Source organism: Canis lupus, chromosome 21 (genome assembly GCF_048164855.1).
Source record: "Canis lupus baileyi chromosome 21, mCanLup2.hap1, whole genome shotgun sequence".
Lineage (NCBI taxonomy): Eukaryota > Metazoa > Chordata > Mammalia > Carnivora > Canidae > Canis > Canis lupus.
Window position 1 is genome coordinate 8,084,878 of NC_132858.1, and position 20,640 is coordinate 8,105,517.

Here is a 20,640-nt window from a genome sequence, read left to right on the forward strand (position 1 = left end):
CTGTACGTCACACACGCCCTCCAGGGGCACAGGGCTGCGCTGGTAGGCGCAGGGTCTCTGCATCCAGGACAGAGAATCCTTGCACACTTGGCTCCCTGAAGAGGAAGGGATGCCGGGAAGTAAGCAGAGAATCGCATGGGGACAGGGGGGCAGGGGTGAGCTGCAGGCCCGGCCCAGGACACAGGAGGAGAGGAGGGACCCTAGGGTCAGGTGGGCTGCGTGTGCTGTGGCCAGGATGGCCAGTCACAGGGCCGCTTTCTCTGAGCCCATGTCCTAGGTCAATGGAATGGGGGTCCTGTCCAGGGGTCGAGAGGAGCCCAGGAAAACTGTCTACTGTAGGCCTGCCCACAGACGGAGCGAGAGCCTCTAGAGTGGCCAGGTCACCAGAGGTGGGAGGAAGTATGGCTCCCGTACGGCACAGTGTCCCAGACCTTAATGTGCCTACGAGGCCCCTGTAGGGTCCCTTCCAGGGCAAACCTGCATGGCTGCCGAGGAGGTCTGCCAAGAGCCCAGGGCCGGCCCCAGGGGCAGCCATCTGTGAGTGGCCCCACCAGCCTGTCCCTGGCAAACCTGCTGACAGAGTGGATAGACCAAGGGCCCTCATCTGCACCCCATTTCACTCGGTGCCTTGTCTGAAAGCCCTCCTGACCTCCAAACTCAGTTGTTCAACTTGAGCAAGTACTGATGTCTGTCACCGTCGGGGGATCTATATTCTGGAGGAGGAAAGAGATAATCATCAGAAAAGCCAGAATGTCATCTTGTGGGGGCTGGGAGGGCTGGGAGGATTTAGAAACAATGATCAGAAAAGTCCTTTCTGATGAGATGACACGTGAGCAGAGGTCTGAAGAAAATGAGGGGTCCAGACAGAGGGAGCCACCTGTGCAAAGGCCCTGTGGCCATGCCATGCTGAGAGAGCCAATGAAGCTGAATCAAACCCATGTCCACTATTATTACAGATTAATTTTCACGCATGTGGGTTTTCGCTGTGTGCTTCCACTTCTCTCTGGTTTGAATTTCTAAGCATCCCTGGGGTTCCCTGATCATTCCAGATCACTAACAGAGGAGATGGTCTATTTTTAAATGGATTTCAGGAAGACACTTTCCCACCGTTTCCCAGTGGAGTAGTAAAGGTCCAGCCGGCTGGGCCACTGAAAAAGCCGACCCACTTATCACCTACAAAGCCCCCCTGGCCATGCCGAGGGTTCTGTGACCAGCAAAGGACTTCTGGAGACTCTCGAGCAGCACTGCCCACCCGCCCCCGGGTGTGAGCAAGATCAGATTTCCCAGGAGCCCCCCTCCCCTCTCTGCCTTTCCCTCCGCAGCACCATCTCCTGGGGCCGGGCACTGAAGGCACACCTGCGGGCTGCGGAGGTGCAGGTGTGGTGACTTGTGTAAGGCGCCCAGCGCAGGGCCCCGGGCCGCCGTCGAGGCCTGGCCCCCGCCCCACTGCCCCACCGCCCCCAGGTGTGCGGACCGCCGCAAGCGAACGCTTTCTCCCCCAAATGCAGTTTTGGTCCTTTCAGTCGTTTTCATGTAACTAATAGCCCGATGTACAAACAGGGCAAGGAGAGGGAAGAAAGAAGGACTCTGCCCTTTTAAGTAAAAGGCGAAAATGTAGTAAATACGGTAAGTGCCTCCGCCCCCCTGTGGGGCCCGCAGGCCTCCCCTTCGGCTTTCCCAATCAACCTCAAATCTAATTCCAAATTGTATGTGTGTTTTCCAACACCATCAATTTTCCCATCCGTATTTTTCTCGTGATTCAGCTTTTCTAACCACTTAAAATCCACCTTTCTCATCTGTAGGCTTGCCCTCCAGCAGGTGTGGGTAGTTGGTGAATTGCAGGTTCGGGGGTACCTTCTTCCTCCCAGGCGTAACTGTCTCTTGGGGTTTCCTCTGTGTCTTCCTAATTCTGCCGATAGAGCATGTTTTTACCGTCTCCTAGTTGAACCCGGGGAGGAAACACCAGAAAAGTGGCCTGGCTCTGTGTAGCCAGCTGGCTTTGAGAACATTCTGGGCGACTGAGACAGTCCTGGGACTGCTCTGTTTGCAAAGAGAGCGGCGGGAGACGTACCTGGGTCCGTAATCCTCTCTCTGCCTTTATTTTTAAGGTATCACAAGCCTCCTGGCCAACGGCGTTTACTCGGCCGCCTACCCCCTGCACGACGTGAGTAACCTTGACAAAGGGTTTGCGTCTGCGTCATCGGACGCCCCAAATCCCTGCGGGCCACACCCCCAGGGAGCTCTAATTATCCTGCGGTCTGGGCTTCCTGCTTTGGCTCTCCTGTAAATGTCAGCCGCACACAGGCCTTGCCCGCTACGCCGGTGGGGACCGAGCACTTACACCCAGGACATCGTTTCTTGCAGAACGAGCCCACCGAGGCAGGGGCGTTGGTGGCATGAGCCCTTCGGCCAGCTGGTTCAGGAAATGTTTCCCTGCCCGAGTCTCCCCGGCCGCCCTGCCCCCGCTCTGGCAGAGTGACCGGGGCTCTGTATCTATTTCTGCAGAGCCAGTGGCCCGGCTTCCTGAGCTGGATCCACAAATCCCTCTGGTATCCCCCGACAAATATAGCCTGTGGCCACTGCCGCGCGCTGGCTCGGGGGCTGGGGTGGAGAGGGATGATTCTCCTCTTGTCGTCTCCATGGCAGCAGGGGCTAGGGTTCAGCGGGGCACCGTGAATGCGCTGTGGGGCCCGAGCAGTGTGGGAACCCTGGACAGAGGGCCCTAGAACTTTCCACATGTGTGTTGCCACAAGGACTGGGAGCCACGAAGCAGGAGAGAGCAGTGAAGGGCGGGGCTGGGAGTCAGGGAGCCCAGAGTCTAGTCCTGGCCCCCTTCCTCCAAGGCCCTGGGTGGGGGCAGCCCCTGTCCTCTCTGGGCCTCATGTCCCCATCTGCAAGCGGGGGATCATTCCCAGCGGGCATCAGAGGGAACACGGAAGCGAGAGGGCTTCCCGTAAGAGTCTGGATTGGGCAAACCCAATCGCCAGAAGAGCAAAGGGCCATCCCCCGCCCCGGACCCCTGACTCAGGGTCAGATGCTCAGCTGACCTGCTGCCCCTCATCATTCACGGCAGGAGATGGGGTCGACTGACTGAGCTTCCTGTCTTTGTACCTTCGTGCAAGCTGTTCCTTCTGCCTGCATGCTCTTCCCCACCTCCTCTGCCGGCAGCTCCTCCCCTGCTTCCCAGGGAGGGCAAAGCATCCACACAAAGCTGTCCTTTTCTCCCCCACCCCTGCACCTGCACGGCTGGTCTCTCCCTACCCCCTGGCTTCTGATGCTCCCTATCCCACAAAAATACCACCGTTTGGCCATCATTCCTTGGGCACATGTCTCATGAAAGCCCTGGCACTGGGCACTTTGTAGGTGCTCACTGAACGCAGCACTGATTTGGGTTGGTGTGGAGGAAGTTGCCTTGGCCGGTGACCTGCTGCATGTTTCAGGGGCAGGGCTCAGACCCCACAGGTCCCGGCCAAAGGGGCCTTGGTCACCACCCATCATGGTCCCAGCAGCAGGTGCTCACCTGCCCCACTGCCTCCAGGAAAACGGTGCCTCCCCATCCCAAACTGGGTCTTTCAGCTGCTAAGCCCTGCTGAGCTATTAGGGCCCTTCTGGCCTCCTGCCTGTTTGGAGTCAGCCCTTTAAGGCTTGAAAGGGAAAAAGGGAGAAATTGACATTTCTGAACACCTGTTGCAGGCAAAAAGCTATGTTTCCTAGGAGCTATTTCTCATCTGACCTGGTGTAGACGGAGCCGCAGGGAGGTCTAATAACTGGCTCCAGGTCACACGGCCGCTGTAGGGGAGCTGGGGCGAGAGCCGGCCCTGGTGGACACGAGGCTACTCCATCCCCTGGCTGTGCCACTGCCTCTTCCTTCCCTGGGGGCCACATGCACCCTCTTCCTGGTCTCCGCCGCCACATTTGTCTGGGGAATCGATTCTTCCAGGAGCCTGACCCATTGGGCCTGTCTGTGTCCAACAGTTTATCCCAGGAAAAGCAGCTCCGAGATCCACATCCCAGAAACTCCTCCTGTACCATCAGCCTTGAACCTTATACAGCAGTGGAGAGGCCCTCTGTGTGGGGTCTGGTTCCACCCAACCGACAGGGAAACTGAGGCTGCAGTTGCCCCAGAGGCTTGCCCGGGGTGGGGAGCACACGGCCAGCATCACTCCCAGATTCTTTCCAGCCAGAGTCAGGCCTTTGGGCGTCTAGAGAGAATGCAGAATTTTACCCCTCTGCAGCCGAAGGGTACCTGCCCCGTTCAGTACAAAGCTGATGTTCAAACCTTCGGGAAGATAAGTGGCCCCAAAGCGGTCAGAGTGCAGTTGCACAGCCAGGCTCTGGCACCGAGCTCTTCACTGCCTGCTGTGTGATTCTTGCTTTCAGTCTGTCCTCATCCATCTCATGGCTGAGCTGTCCTACGTTGGGGCTTGCTGCCCTCAGTGCGTGGCCCATGGCATCCCTCCCCCTTCCATGGCCGTGCTTACTGTGTCTAATCGTCCTCCGAGAACATCCGTGAGGCACGGTGCTGGGTGCCGTGTGCGGAGTAGGAGTCTGCCCCTAAGGAGTTTCCTGGAATTAGTGCATCGAGCACAGGGAAAGGACTGACATTTCAGCGGACCGCTTGGCGGCTTGGGAGCCTCCATCCTGGTTGGCGTCTGCCACCCTCGAGGTCCCGGGTAGACCAGGTACTGCAGGAATGGTGTGGCTGCCCCGGCCGGGGGAGGACTCGCCAGGAAGGCCTCAGAGGTTGTGCTGGGGGTGGGGGAATCGTAGTGACCCTGGTCTCAGAGCACCTGTGTTCAGAGAGCACGGGGGGCTGGCCTGGTGGCCAAGTGCTCCTGCCTGGAGAAGGCGGAGGGTCCTAGAACGAGCCGGGGGCTGGAACATGCCCCTGCTGGACTCCAGGGGCCCCAAGAGCTATTGGTGCCCAGTGATCCTCGAGGCCGTTGGCCAGGCCAGGCCAGCACCCCCGGGGCCACACGGGGCCTCTCTGTGGCTGCTCCCACTGGGCCCTCAGTACCAGCTGTTGGCCGGACTGGGTGGACTTCTGACTTTCAGGCCCTCCTTCTCTTCCACTGGATTCGAAGACTTGGATCCAAGTCCCAGGTCTGACCAGTTTAGCTGTCTGTCCCAGAAAAGCCGCTTTGCTCCTCTGAACCTCAGTGTTGCCCTAAGTGGGGTTCTCTAGGCACAGTGACTGTCAAACTTCCTGCCCTGTTGGAGCCCTTGGGAGTAAAAGGGCGCACTGGCTGGCAGGGAGAGCCTCAAGGACCTCCTGACGGGGGGATGCACATTCACCCTATTGAAACAATCCTAACAGCCCCCTGGGACCCCCGTCTTTCGTGCTGCCAGTTTCTGGAAGAGCCAGGGGGGTCCTTTCCCGGACGTGGTGGCTGCCCAGCCATGGGGGTGGTGGTGGGTGGGCGCTGGGCTGGGGCCGTGACACCTGCGGAGCCTCCCCGCCAGCCTTCCCTGCCTGGCCTGCGACCTGCTGCCCGGGGTTCTATGTGCGTGAGTGCAGCTGGTGCTTATGTTTGGAAGCCTTGTGGATTTGAGCTCCTCGCCAGCTCCATCAGGCAGTGACGGTTTTCCTTTTCTCCTTTCTCCTGAACAGGGAGACTACGAAGGTGAAAACGTGGATTTCAACGACAGAAAGGTGAGTGGATGCGGAGCGGAGGGCCGCGGGCGGCACAGGGCTACAAGGTGGCCCGTGGGCAGCAGCACTGCCAGTGCCGTCTGGGGGACTGGGCTGAAGTCCGGCCCACCAGGTTGTGTCCCTCTCTGGGTCTAAGAGGTATGGGGGCAGGTTACGGGGCATGTGTGAGGGAGAGGGTGTGCTCCCCGCCAGCCCCAAAACCTGTGTGTCCCTGGGGTGATCGACCTGCTGCACCCACGCCTGCGGACACCCGGCCTGATCCTGCGTGGCCCCCACAGTGGCCAGCCACATGGAGCCACGGCCCCTCCGCACGCCGGGGAGACCTGTGGACGGGGTTCAACGTGGTGTTTCTCAGCTCATTTGACCTGGAACTTTTTCTAATGACCGTGGTGTTCCTGGGGTTACTCTTTGGAGACACAGAGCGAACTGTTTATTCTTCCGTGTTCTGGCTGTTTCTGCATGCCCGGGCTCCCTGCGTCCCCGCCGCCAGCGCGACCACTTCCCCTCCGTCCTCCACGGTGGGTGGAGATGCTTCCCCGAGGACCTCACAATGGTGGCCTTGTCCCAGGTCTCGGGGTGGGAACCTCTGTGTATGGAATGTTCTCCGTCCCTGCCTCCCTCCAGCCCCCCATACGTGTTTTTAAACCTTTGGTACTGGATGCAACTTGCCCGCCCAGGAATCCAGCTGAAGATACTATCAGATTTAGCTCGAAAATGACATATTTGGTTATTTTTAGTGGAACATCTGGCATTCATCTGAGACCCAGCGACTTGCAGAACCCCCATAGAAAGATCCTGCTGGAGAAGCACCGTCCCCTCCCCAGGCCTGTCTGGGCCAACTCTGGCCTCAGAGTCCATCCTCTTCCATCCCTTTGTGGCCACGTGTCTGGCCTCCTTCACCTACATATGCTTCCTCCTTGGGCACCAGCAACCCCCTTTCAGGCCTAATTCAGTCCTCCTGGTCACAGGCCACTGAGGCCTTCTCCTCACCTGCCTCCCTGGCCACCTGACTAACCTGAGACGACTCAGCCAGTAGTCACCTGCTGCCAAAACTATCTCTGATTCAGTTGCTTATTCAGGAGCTACTTACTGAGCACCACTGGGCTCCAGACCCAGCAAACATGACTCTGGGTTTATCCAGACCCACCTGTTCCCTCTGCCTGGAACGCTGCCCACCCTCCACCACCCCCACCCCCAGCCCCACTGAATTTAATGTCCCAGCTGTGTGTACCAGGCCTGGTCCATGGGGGAAGTCCAGGAATATTGGATGGATGGATGGATGGATGGATGGATGGATGGATGGATAGTTGGATGGGTAGTTGGATGGATAGATGATGAGTGGGAATAGATGGGTGGATGGATGGATGATGGGTGGATGGGTGGATAGATGGATGGATGGATGGTTGGATGATGGATGATAGATGGGTGGTGGACAGATGGACGCATGGATGAGTAGTTGGATAGATGGATGAGTGGGGATGAATAGGTGGATGGTTGGATGATGGGTAGATGATTTGATGATGGGTAGATAATGGGTTGGTGGATAAGATAGAACAGATGGAGAAGGGAGGAAGGAGGAATGTCCCAGATAGGTGTTTGGGTCCTAACTCAGAGCTTTGGAGAACTTCTCATTCTCTCATGTGGCTCCATCTTAAGTGACCTGGTTCTGAGTACTTTGTTTTTCCCAGGGACAAAATCCATGGCTCCCCCATGATTGGTCCCATCAGTGGTGGGGTTCCCTCAAGTGCCTGGTCCTGCATACATCACAGAATGGAAAGAGGGCTGCAGCCGAGCCAACGCCACTTTCCTGTGCTGAGCGGGAGGAACAAGGGCATAAGTGGGAAGGCTTAAGCAAGAGGCAGGCCGAGGCCAAGGCTGAGCCCTGGTCACAATAGTCAGCTTGGTCCTTGGGTCATAGACACTCGGGGCCCTTGGGAGTGAGCATTCCATCGTCCAGGGACGTGGAGCGGGGGAGTTACTCCAGATGTGGATTGTCTCCCTCCCTGTGGGGACCCTGACCTGTCATTACTTCTTCCCTTTCCTCTCTCCCTCCTTCCTCCCATAGTTATGTACTGGGGCCCTGTTTGAGGCTCTGGGGATAACACGGACCAGGTGAACCTGGGCCTCCATTCCAGAGGGAGACGGCAAGGGGCACATACACACATAGTAATTCATGATGCCGTCCGTGCCGTAGCGGGCCTGCCCAGCCGTGTGGGCTCAGCTGGGAGGTTTGGGCCAGAGAAACCCCAGTGGACCCCTCTGCGGTCCAGGGTCACTGTGGCTGGAGCCACCAGCCCCCCGTTGGCCACCTCCCACCCTGCTTGCGAGGCTGAGGTGCACCCTCGGAGCTCTGCCAACCGTAACAGGGAAATCTTAAGTTTGATTTCTTTACACTGCCAGCTGCAGGGTGATTGATGTTTCCTTCTTGGCAGGAGGAACCTTCCACGGATGTAAAGCAGTTGTGTAGAAAGCCAGGGTGTACCCCCAGCTGTCACATCTCCCCCGTGAATGGTGGCCGGCCCGCCGCAGGCCTGGGAACACAGGGACCAGTGTGACGTGGCTGTGCCTTTGAGGGGGCCTTCCATCCCCCGGCACTGCCTCTGTCTCCCTCTTTCCCTCCCTCCTCCGCCCCCACCTCTGGTGCGCCTCCCAGCCTGTGTGTGGTCTGCACCAGCAGCTTGATTTCAGCAGCGGGGAGGAAGCTGCCCAGGTCAGCGATGGCCGCTCTGCTTTTCCAGAGGTGCTGTGCATGCTCATCAAAGCTTGCCGCTTACAGAGTGAAACGGGAGGGGGAGGGGGGCTTTTCATTGTCCTCTGCATAACCAGGCCTGACCAGATGTGGCAAGCTCCAGCTCTGTGGCTTTCTCAAGGGCATGAGCCCTGGGGACCCCCCCCTTGGATCTGGGAGGAGGGACAGCTTCCACCAGAGTAATGGAAGCCACGGGCTCAGAGGGAAGGGTCTGCCCTGAATGCCCAGCAGGGCTCAGAGGCAGGGGGCCTGACCAGACCCCACCCAGGACCCCCACTAGAGGCCCAGTAGAGCCCACATCCCTGCACAGGAGTGGCACCTTGAACTCCTGTCTGTCTCCTCCAAGACGGGGCGGGGCAGGGGGCATGCTCCCTGCTTCCTCAGGAGGCCGCAGAGGCCACCTACCAGCAGCCAGCCTTGCTGTTCATCCTTCAGAATGTGGGCCTTGCTCAGTAATCCTATCGTAGCACTTGCAGAAAGACCTAAAACCTAGAGAACTCCTCTTACCGCGATCAGAGCAGGGAACACCCAGGCTCCTGATAGCAAGGTACACTTACACTCTCCTAAGGATGTGTCTTGCTTCTCTAACGCTTCCCTCCTTTGCTGAAGACACGTTGTGTGTTGGCTTTTAAGGAAGCACAGCACTTGTGTTTTCCTGCGTGTTATTTCTCAGAGCTGACAGCCTGGTCTGCGAAAGCAGGACCCCTCCCGGTGAGCCTCTTGTTAATTTTCAGAGAATTATGTAAAGATCTCTGTGTGCACATAATGCCACGCCATCGGCTCCGGACCGTGGAGAGGTGGGGGGCAGGTGCATCCGTCAGCGCAGGCTGCTACAACAGAAGACGCAGGCCAGGGCTGAAGCCTCAGACGTTCATTGTCTCCCGCTTCTGGAGGTTGGAAATCTATGGGTCAGCAGGGTTGCGTTCAGGGAAGGGCCCTCTCCCTGGCTTGCAGACGGCTGCCTTCTTGCCTTCTTGCTGGGTCCTCCGTGGATACGTGGAAAAGAAGCGCTAGCATCTCTCATTTTATAAGGACCCCTGTCCTGTCAGGTCAAAACCTCACCTATGCATCTTCATTCAGCTGTAATTGTGTCTGCAAAGACCCCGTCTCCAAATACAGTCCCATTAGGATTAGGACTTCATGGTGATGAATTCTGGGGGGATACACACATTCAGTCCAGAGTGTAGATCGTTTGGGGTGATGATATGAAACGGTGTGTTGTCAGGGGGCCAGAGCAGAACATGAGTATAGGAGATGCCCCCCCCCCCACCGCCCCAAGTTTTAAGTTTAAGTGTTAAGAGAAAAGAAGAGGATGCAAGGCAGGCTGCAGGACACCTGCAGCCCAGGGAGCCCGTGGGGCCTTCTCTCACCTGCCTCCCACCCATTCCCAGTCTGATGCCAGCAGGGCCGGGTGGCCAGGCACAGGGGGTCCTAGCTGTGTGGCTTAGGCTTTGAGTTAAGGCTGGTAGAGCACCAGCAACCCACACAGGTGGGGTTTCTTTTTTAACACCCCCAATCCCAACGTGCCGTCTTACTTAGGATACTACTCTCTGCGTGTTCATACAAGGCTTTCCATCCATCAGGCTCATTACCATCCCTGCCCAGAGCCTGGGGGGTAATGGGGTGTGTGTCGACTTCATTTATTTCACTAAGCCGTGTTAATCAGACAGCCCATCTCAGGAGAGAAACGTCAAGCTCTCTTTGCACCCCATGAGAGCTTTTAAAATTCTAGCCCCTGGTAATTCTCTGCTGCAGAGCCTGGTGGTCTCTGTCCTTTATAAAGAATGCCATGGCATCTGACAGGGACAACCGGGATCCCTAAGTGGAAAAGTCTCACAGAGTCAGGCCATTTTAGATCAATTCCAGATCAGATCATGAAGAGTGGGGCTTCCATAATGATTCCAGAAGCTTCTGTCCCATGTAGCCTGTTCTTGCTCAGGGAGCCTCCCGCCGGCCTCCAGCCCCAGCTCAGCTGCCCCGTGGGTGGGTTCTTTGAGACCCTTACTGGAGCTGAAAGTTTCATGTGGGTTTGTCCTGCCAGGCAGGGTGGGAGCCCCGGAGCTCCAGGCCGTGTCACCATGCTCCCCTCTGAAAGCCCAGTGCCCAGCACGGTACCAGGCACACGGCCGGCTCTCAAGAAGTGTTTGTTGACTAAATGGGTGCTGTAGCCGGGAGCTGACCACACCAGCCCTGGGAGGCTCAGCCCCATCTTCACGAGCTCTTACCACTTGCTCTCCCCCAGCTCCTGTACCAAGAGTGGGCGAGCTACGGGGTCTTCTATAAGTACCAGCCCATCGACCTGGTCAGGTAAGAGGGGATGCCAGGTAAGAGGGAGTGGGCCTGGCTGCTCAGAGGCTGTGGGAGGCAAGTCCCTGGTTTGGCGTCTGTTGGTTTTGACCTCACTGAATACTTGGCACCTGGGAACCTGTCTGAGGTTAAGGAGCCCTGGTCACCCATAGATTTGCTGGAGAAAGGGCTCTGGGTGGCCGATGGGGCTTGAGAGGAAGGAGAAAGCTGTCCTCTCTCCAGGGGCAGGAAGAGGAGCAGATGTGTGTCCTGTAGGGACTTGTAAACCCGAGTCCAGCCCATGAAAATTATTAAGCTCCTGAAGGCACCAGAGGCACGTAATGTGAGGAGGGTTGGTTCTCATGGCACCTCCAGGCCAGAGTTCTTTCCCACTCCTACGCTGAGTGGGGTTTGGGACGGAGCCCTCCACGCCCCCAGCCTGCATGTCACACATGGGATGGCCCACCTTCCCAAGGACGCCGAGGACAGGGGCACCCCGCACCTGCCGGCAGGGCCCAGAGCCCCCACCCACACCCTCTGAGCCCTGCTCTGAAGAACCCTGGGCCCTGTTGGAGCTGTTCCTTGCTGGGCAGGGGGGTGCTGTGCTTCCCACACTGGTGTGCAGTGAGCATCAGCTTGTCTCTCTTTGGCTTTGGCCTGTGGTGCAGGAAGTACTTTGGGGAGAAGATTGGTCTATACTTCGCCTGGCTGGGTGTGTACACCCAGATGCTCATCCCTGCGTCTGTTGTCGGCATCATCGTCTTCCTGTACGGATGCGCCACCGTCGATGACAACATCCCCAGGTAGGCACATCCCTCCTGCACACACGTTCTGCTCTCGGAGAAGCTGCATTCCCCTTTGCGGGCCCTGTGTCCCTACACTGGGCCCCCAGCAACCCCCAGACCCCCAGGAGAGTGTGGGGGCCTTTCTGAGCACAGACGCCCCCGGAGACTCTCTCTCGTCTGGGGGAAGATGTAAAATAACCGTCCAACTGCTTTTCCTCCTTGGAAGGTTTTTTTGCCCTCTTTTAAGAGGTTTTAGTTAAGTGACAGGGAAATGTGCTGCTTCCTAGTGAGCCCAGGCGATGAGACAAAGGGCTCTGCCCAGGTCCCTCCGTGGACTCAGCCCCCTGGGTCCCCCATCTCAGCGCTGGCTTCCCTCATCCCTGGGGAAGGGTGGGGGGGCCCGGGAGGTTTTGCATGGACAGAACTAGAACTGACTCTCCTGCTGCTGCTCACCACAGGTTACGTCAGGCATGGGGAGCTCCTGGAGGAAGGCCGGGGGCCCCCAGACGGCCTGGCCTTGTGCTGGGGTGTGGTTCTCCCAAAGTGGCAGCCAGAACATGAGTCAAGCGGTGGGAGGCCGGGGGCCACGGTCCCCCGTGTGCAGGGGAGTGTCCTGTCTCCCAGCTGTGTGCCCGAGCCCGAGCCCTGAACCAGAGGCGACTGCATGGTGTGTCCAGCACGACAGCCCCCCCACCTCCATCAGGGACCCTGCTGACAGGCCCTGCCTTCCAGGCGCGTGCATCTCTCAGGGACCAAGTCCGAGGACTTCAGTCCCATTGTATTTCTTACAACTCAGCCCAGCGTCTCCAAAGCAGCGCTGTGGCTTGGAAAATTCATCTGTGGTTCCAGTCTGTAAAGATCAAACGGGTCCCTTACCTGGCCAAGAGACTGGCTCATTATGGCTCAGCGGCACAGAAGGGCCATATCCGGCAAATTTTTGTGTAAATGATGCTTTGATGCATGAGTAACACCTAAAATATTCCACCCACCCAGGATCAAAACGTCAAAGGAATCTGGCTTCCGTCCCCTCCAGGGCTATTTTGGGCATAGACAGGCCAGAGGAAGCCTGTCCCTCTGTTGGCTAATGTGACATGAGGCCGCGGCACTTGGGTCGGACAGTGACTATAGGTGTGATGGGTCTTCAGCTCCAAAGCTCCAAGGGACATGGCCCGTAGAAGGGCCCCTGGGGGCTTCACCAGCCCCCCTGCCTCCCTTCCCTGGAGGCTCCACGCAGCCAGCGGGGCCTCGGCCAGGAGGCTCTGCCCGGGCAGGCCTGCCCTCCCCAACCAGGGCTCCGAGGTCCCCTAGGCCAGGCCGTCGCCACCTCCCGACACACGGCCAGGGATGCAGACCACCTTGGCCACTGCCTCGTTGGTGCCTCGGGCGAAGTGGGAGGTGTGCGTCCCCTTTGGAGTCTGATCCACCGGGTCTGCAGGGAAGCCAGCAGCCGGCCACCCCCGCCCTGCCCATCCCCTCCACAGCAGACCTTCCCGTTCCTTGTCTTTATTTTGGCTGTGGGTCGTGAAGGGCGAGGCGGAGGGTGTCAAACCAGCCGAAAAAGGCTTTTTGTCTGGCTAGCCTTGTTTATGCCAACAGGGAGGAGGGCTGGGCGGCGGGCAGTACCCCCCGCAGGCAGAGCTGCAGGGCCTGGCCCCCGCCCCCTCTGGGCTCTGGGCCCTGCACACATACACCCTGGCCAGGTCACCAGGGCCCCAGGAGGCCCAGCGACAGTGGGGGCTTTTGTCAGCACCTCCCCCCGCCCCACAGCAGCTGTGCTCGGTTACCCCCGGGATAGTAACGGTGAGCACCACTGTTCCGGGGGCTTCCTGTGTGTTCCCTGGTTTAATCCTCCCGACAGCATGGATGTTCTTCATTCCCAGCACCCCCATTCTACAGATGAGCAAACCGAGGCCCGAGGAGTCTGTATGACCTGCCCTAAGCCACACAGATCACACAGGGTAGAGCCCAGCACTGAACCCAGAGCTGGCTGGCGCCCCCGCCCGTGTGTGCCGGCCCCTCTTCCACGCATGCACACACTCCCACATGCATGCACATGCACGCTCACTTCCCCAGGCGCTCCGAGGCAGCAGCCTCCTCACCATGATCATCTTTCCATCTCCATGCCTGACACAGTGCCTGGTACACACGCATGTACACAGTGTTTTCACAGCGTAACTGAGAAGTGAGCCCGAATGCCCACCGCGCCGGCATGGGGGTCCCCGAGAGCCTTTCAGCAGGTGTTCCGCTATGGGCCAGGTCTGATCGTGTGTGTAAGTTCACCGTGCATCCAGAAATAAGGAACAAAAACACCCCCTGCTTCAGCCCCCGGGAACGAGCACTCCTGCCTTGTGTCTATTATAGCTCGGTGTCTTATCCAAGTCAGCAGACAGGAGGAAGTTCAGGGCAGGCCAGAGCTGGAAGGGCCTTACTCTGGTCCCTCTCCTCATCTTCCAGAAGGAGAAACTGAGTCTGAGGCTCAGGGGCCTGGCCAGGGGCACAGAGGGCAGGAATAGCCACAGAAGGACCCAGGAGCAGTGTGTGAGAGCCATGCAGGGCTTGGGCTTTACAGATAGAGAACAGGGCCCAGTCCCCACTCTGCTGTATGACCCTAAGCACGTTACTTCCCCTCTCTGGGCTTATTTCTTCATTGATGAATATGGGGTCATAGTAGCCCCCAAAGCTGGTCTGGGCCAGGTGGATGCTCTTGCAGGCTCCTGCTCACACAGCTGATGGCCTTTGAGTGTTGGTATCTTTGAGTATCAACAAGAGAGGGCCTGTGTGCCAGGGTGCTGGTGGAGGAGGGAAGCCACTGGGCATCGTACAGCCCCCCTCTCGTCTCTCTGCAGCAGCTGGGCTCTGGCCCCAGACTTTATGTTTGCCCAGCAGGCTAACAACCTGTGTTGAATGGGACCCACCATCCCAGCCAGGCACCCCTTGGCTCCTGAGCGAGCCCTGCACAGTGGTGTCCCTTGCCTGGACCACCCGTCGGTGCATTCCTTCCAACCCAGCTATCTGTCTCCTCTGTGCATCCCAAGCGTCCCCTGAGGCAGATGCCCGGGCCTCACCCGAGGCCAGCTGCCCCATGGCATCCCTGCCAGGACGACTGAGCCTATATGAACGGCAGTCTGCATAGTGCCTGAGATGTGCAGGGACACGGGAGGGGCACAGCGTGTCTATGGCTTCACCTGTTCCTCTTGCTATCCTCCGGGGCCTTACAGCATGAGCACCCAGACAGCACCCGCTGTTAGCACAAGCCCGGACAGTGCCCAGCTAAGAGAGGATGCTGGCCATGGGCCCCTGGCTTCTCCTAGAGGTGGCTCCCATACAGGCTGTGGGTCCTGCTGCCTCAGGTTCCCCCATGAAGTGAGCACTCAGCAAGTCCGGACAGGCCCACACCCAGAGTCAGCTGCAGAAATTGCAGGCCTCATGCAAAATGAAAATGCAAGAGCCTTGTTCAAAATCATTAAGAATTTTAAGGTGGTAACAGAGACAGGAAGTCAAGCTCAGGCCCTTCTGAGCTCAGGGATCCTTGGGATTGCATGTGTCACCTGTGTCCGAAGCTGGTCCTGGAGAGAGAAGGGACATGGACACCAGCTGCAGCTGGCCGGCGTGCCTTATCGGTGTCACCTCACCAACCCGCTGCTCAGGACCGGCACTCTGTCCCACCCCCGCGTGGCTCCCAGCACAGAGTTCCTACGTGTCCTCACCTGGGGACTTACAGGCTGATCCCTGTCTTGCAGCATGGAGATGTGTGACCAGAGACACAACATCACCATGTGCCCGCTGTGTGACAAGACCTGTAGCTACTGGAAGATGAGCTCAGCGTGCGCCACGGCCCGGGCCAGCCACCTCTTCGACAACCCCGCCACTGTCTTCTTCTCCGTATTCATGGCCCTCTGGGGTAAGCAGAGCACGGCTGCCCCGGGTCTGTGGGCAGAAAGCAACTTCGGATGGGTTCCTACATTCCCTTCCTTCCTCCTTGTTTGCACAGGCAGCAAACATTCACCAGGAACGAACGCGGGAGGGAGGGTCGGGGGAAAGGACACCCTGTTGTATCTGCAGGTGAGCAGGTCTGTGCTGTGTTCCAGATGCAGACTGGTCCTTCTGACCCACGTCTTATGAACAGCAGAGAAGGGTGCTTTGCTCTGAGAAATGGGCCCTCTTTCCTGGGACAAGGATCATTGCCCAGGAAGGCAGCTGCTTGAGCGCCGAGAGGGCCTGGTGGTGCTGGGAAGGCCCTGGGGCACATCTCTCATTGGGTCTGCGCAGCCCCCCTGCAGGCTCCACATGCCCACTTTACGGGGAAGGACGTGGAGGCACAGAGATAGTTGATGTGAGTTTCCCAGGGTCACTCGGCTCCTGGGTGTCCAAGACCAGGATCAAACGTGCGGTTTCCAGAGCCCATAGCCTTAAACCCTAGACTCCACTGCCGCCCCAAGTCCAAGGCACCCAGCTCCTCCTCTGGGGACGCTTCCCTACTTCCGTACCTGACTCAGACTCTGGGGGCCTGGGAGGCTGGTGATGGAGGTGGCTAGATGCATTTCTGCAGGTGTTTTTTGATCAGGAGACTGGTCCGTTCCCTCCTCTGTAGCCCTGTTAGAGCTTTGCCAAGGGGGCATTCAGGGTTCGGCCCCCCAGCAGCAGCGTGCTGAGCTGTCCCCTGGATGCCAGAGTCTGATCCTTGCCTCCAGAGACTCCCATCTAGAGGAGATGGAGCTGGACACAGAGAGGCCAAGATGCCTGCAGGAGTAAGTCAGGACAGCCTTCCTGGAAGAGGTGTGAGCCCCTCCAGCATGTTCTGAAGATGTCGAGGGCAGAGGTGCTGGGCATGTGAGGTGCGGGGACTCAGTGTAGAAACAGAGGGGCCTGGCAGCAGCCGGGCTGGCACCTCATGGAGCCTCACTTCGCTGCCGAGGGGCCTGTGCCTGGCTCTGCACACTCAGCATCGTCCCCGTGCACGGTGGGTGTGCCAGGGGCGGCGGCGGCGGGCTCAGGAGCCAGTCACAGAGGCTTTGGTTCAGGTACTCCATTGCTGAGTGCAGTGGGTCGTCAGTGACATGCCAAAGCCCTGGACTGGGGAGAATTTTTCAGAATCTCGGAATCCTCGAGGTTAGGACATGAGCTTCTCACCTCGGCAGCCACCCCAGGGAGGCTGGCAGCTCGGGGAGTCTCACTGCAGGAAAGGAGGGACCGTGGAGGCAGAACCAGCTTCCCTGCGCCGCTGGCAGCCTCCCTCCCCGCCCAAGAGGGTCTGTTCAGCCCGAGGTATCAGCAGGGGACATGTCAGCGAGGAAGGGAGCTGCAGGCGTCCCAGGGCCCGAGGGTGCCGCCTGGCCCCGTCTCCCTGGAGCGGGGAGGCTCAGGGTTGGCTGAGCCTGAGGTCTGGAGGTAGAGAGTGCAGGCAGAGGAGGGGAGGGCTGAGCAGCCAGGCTGGCTCCTCGGTCACATGTCCACACTCACTGGAAGCTGAGTGGGGGGTGACTGGCAGTGGCCGCCAGCTCTGGGACGGGTCCTGGCGAAACTGTGAGCTGGAGCATCTCGCCTCGCATGCTGGGCACCCACCTCCCCACCTGGGATCTAGAGCACAGCCTGGTGTCCTTAGCAGGAGCGCCCACCCAGGAGTCTCCCTCCCCGAAGCCTCGGCTGCGACCCCATCCTTGCTGCTTGGGTGGGGGTGGTTCCCCACAAGCACCCTCCGGTGGGCCCCTGAGCCCATGTGGCTGCCAAGCCAACATCCACCAGTGGTCCATGGGGTGACCGTGACCTGACCTGCTAAATGGTTCGGTGCCCCTCTGACTGTCCAGGCCACCCAGTGGGCATTTATACCCTTGGGACTCAGGCTTCAACTATGCCCCCTCCCTGCCTCATCCCTGGAAATGTCAGCCTCCTCGTCTGTGAAGCAGCATGGCAGGGATCAGAGGTCCTGGCCGCAGAGCATCCACCAAGCTGAGCACGTGGCTGACTCACTAGGGGTCCTGTGCCATCATCACACCCACGGTGGCACTGCCTACACGTGGGGCGATGTGAGAAGTAAAGATGTTCGTGACAGTGCCTGGCTGGAAGAGGGTTGATCAGTTTTATGAGGTGCCTGTGTTTGGGGAAGCCAGGAGGCAAAACTGATGTGTCTGCTGTCCTTGGAAGATGACAATCCAGGATTCAAGCAGGAGCAGCATGTGCAAAGGCCTGGTGGTAGGGGTGCAGGGCCTGGTGAGGCAGCCTCTGGGGGCAGAGAGCAAGGGGAAGGGTGCAGGGGGAATCCCAGAGTCCCAGCAAGGGCCTACCGTAAAGAGCTCAGTGTTCTCACTGAGGAATCAAGAGCCAGTTGGCCTGCAGTATTGAAGGTGTTTTTGTGTCTTATCCTTGAGTCAAAGACAGCAAATGTAAGGAGCAGCTTGGGAAGAAGTGGAAGGAGGGCTGACCCAGCTCCGACAGGGACAGTGGCCAGCGCTCTTCCTCAAGACCAGAGGGAGCTCCTTGGCAGGTGCTTGGGCCAATGGTGAGAAGCCAGGTTATCCCCAGGGGCCACAGTGTGGCCGGTCGGGGAAGGGGGCCCATGGGAAGGACTAGAGCAGCAGTCAGGAGACCTTGTCAGCCCCTCCCCAGCCCCAGGCTCCCCAGTTTTGTCCCACCTATCCCCACATTCCCCATGGGAAACCCTAAAAGGAACCCAGCCCCCAAGCCCCAGGTGATTGTCTTTCCAAAGGTTTCCCCGACAGAGAAGGACACTTTGGTCGTGGCAAAGGTGCTTTGTTTCCGCTCTCCTGCGGGCCTTTCCCGGGGTTGAGGAGAAGGTGGCAGGCATGGCTGGGCCAGCTTCGTGTGAAGCACGTGGGGTACAGTTGCAGCCCCCACCCCACGACGAATGGGGCATCGGCCTCAGGGGTCCTGCCTGTCCGGCTGTAGCCTCAGGGTGGGGAGGAAACTGGCCCCCTGAGTCCCCGCACACACACGTCCTCCTGGGGACAGAACATAAGTCGCAGGTGCACAGGTGCAAGGCACCGCTGTGGGCCACTTCCTCGCTGTGGTGAGAGGCCAAGGGAGGCCGGGAACGGGGCACAGGCTGGGATCCCGAGCTTTCAGCTGAAAGACATCAGTCGCAAGCGTTCCGCGCCAGGCGCCAGGCCAGCTCGTGCTGCAGGAGCCCTGAGAGCTCCATTGGCTTCTGGCCATCGCAAGCTTCATCTCAGAAGTACGAGCACCCTCTTCGTCACCTGCAGAAACACACACGGGACGTACGTGGGGGGCTGCACTTCCTTCTTGGGCCATCGTCATCCCCGTGCGGATGCGGGTTGTGCCCGAGCCTCAGAAAGGTGGGTCCGTGACCCCCCAGCTGTCAGGAGGAGGCTGGCCAGTCTTGTCCCTCTCCCCCCAGGCTCAGAATGGCTCTGAGCGCCCGCAGCCTGCGCACACTCGGATGATAGAGAGTATCCAGGACTATGTCCCCACCCCAGCTCCCAGAAGCTCCTGCCCCGACCCGGCCCAGCCCTGCCTCCCGACTAGGCTGGGGCTCTGGGCTCATCGGTCCCACTTGTTGGAGCGAACAGCCTGGACCTAAATGCATAAAATCCCACAGTCTCCCTGTAGTTCTCACCCTGGGGCCCCCACAAGACAGGATGGTTACCCCAGGATGAGGGCGCAGCGAGGGAGGTGCCTGGACACAGCACCCTTGCTGGAGGACCCTCCCTCGGGTGCCCACCCCACGCTTGCCTGGCCCTGAGCCGGTCTGCAGGTTTTGCACAGTGCACGCCTCCCCTGCCTCCCTTAGGCTTGCCTTAGCTTTAAAAAGACAGCAGGTCTTTTACAGATTTTTACATTTGGAGATTCATCTGTGGGATTTGGGGAACACGGGAGTTCTGCTGGAAAGATTTGACACTTGTTTTGTGCAGTGAGGACTGGGGAGCCAAGAGAGGGACTTTCCAGCCAGCACCACGGGTGTGTGACCGGCATCAGCAGGCTCGTGTTGGCAAAGACAGGCGCTTGGGAGCACGGACTGTGCTAGACTCTGCCTTGCAAGGTACAGGCACAGAGCAATGAGGTGGCGCCTGCGTCCCAGGACGTCTGCTCAGAGTGGGAGCCAGGAATGTGCAGAAATAAGCATAGCCTCATGATAAATCCCATCACGTCTCTTGGTGGACAAAGGCAGTCTTCCAAACAAGACCATCAATAAAATCCTAGGTCACCAGCTCAGCACAGGGAGAGATTTCCAGCGGTGAGCACTGTGTGAGCCAGCCAGGGAGGTAGTGAGCACCCTGCTCCAGGAGGCATTCAAGCTGTGTTGGAAGACCCTTTGCTGTGGTTATTGCAGAGCTTGGGGAGGTGGTAGCTATGTGTGGTTCCGCTGCCCACCCTCGTCTCTCTGGACCCTGGGTCCGCCGGGAAACACCTCCGAGCCACCCCCACACCACCCTCTGCTCCTCATTTTCAGCCTCCCTGGCCTTCCTCAAGACCTCAGCACTGGTGTGCGCTCTCCTCCCCACTGCCTCTCTGGTCTGGGCCTGGGAAGCTCCAGGCGGAAGCTGGAACACCTGCTGGCCGGGCGCACAGGCCTGGGTCCCTGCCCTGAGCTGGGAAGGTTCACTGGGCAGCGCATTCGAGCCCCCGGGGGAGCTCAGCTTGCACAGACTGTCAGCTTGACGCTTGGGTCCGATCGATACCCAGCAGGGTGGGCTCTCTCCCAGGAAGATGCAGTGAAGTGGTTAATGGTGCCGCAGATCCCAGGCCAGACTCAGGTTCGGATCTTTTAGCTCTGTCACCTAGCAGCTGTGTGACCTCAGGCAAGTTGCTTCTGCTCTCTGAATCCCCAGGCGTAAAATGGGGGTAATAATATAAGCCACTCTGAGGGGTGTTGGGAGCCTCAAATTTGTCATTCCTTGTGACATCCTCGGGGCTGTGCCTGGTGCCAGGTGTCATATTGTGTTCACTGGTACGTGGGTTCGGTGAACACTTGCTTATTGAATATGAGAGAAGAGCCTGGACCCTGGGAGGCTGGAGCCCAATATAACCCTGTGCTTGGGGATGTCTGTCCGTGATGTGGCTTCACCCCATCCAAAGGAGAAGACCCACTTCCATTAGGCTCTCTGCCAGGCACCGTGCTGAGCATCGTGCGTGGGGTGACTCACTGATGCCCTGGTTGCCATAGGAGGTGGGTAGCTTTATTGCCCCATTTG

At 58.8% G+C, this 20,640-nt stretch overlaps 1 protein-coding gene across 8 annotated transcripts in view; it reads left to right on the top strand.

Annotated features, from left to right (window-relative positions):
- Nucleotides 1-20,640, top strand: part of ANO1 (anoctamin 1) — an 81,556-nt gene that overhangs the window by 25,213 nt on the left and 35,703 nt on the right. For 4 of the 8 annotated variants that reach the window (XM_072790289.1, XM_072790293.1, XM_072790291.1 and 1 more), the window contains exons 7-12: nt 1,561-1,626; nt 2,109-2,164; nt 5,612-5,653; nt 10,645-10,709; nt 11,357-11,491; nt 15,214-15,374. In XM_072790289.1, coding sequence (XP_072646390.1) covers nt 1,561-1,626; nt 2,109-2,164; nt 5,612-5,653; nt 10,645-10,709; nt 11,357-11,491; nt 15,214-15,374 — 525 coding nt within the window. The remainder of the gene's footprint in view (nt 1-1,560; nt 1,627-2,108; nt 2,165-5,611; nt 5,654-10,644; nt 10,710-11,356; nt 11,492-15,213; nt 15,375-20,640) is intronic. The other 4 variants (XM_072790292.1, XM_072790296.1, XM_072790294.1 and 1 more) reach the window with 1 other exon arrangement.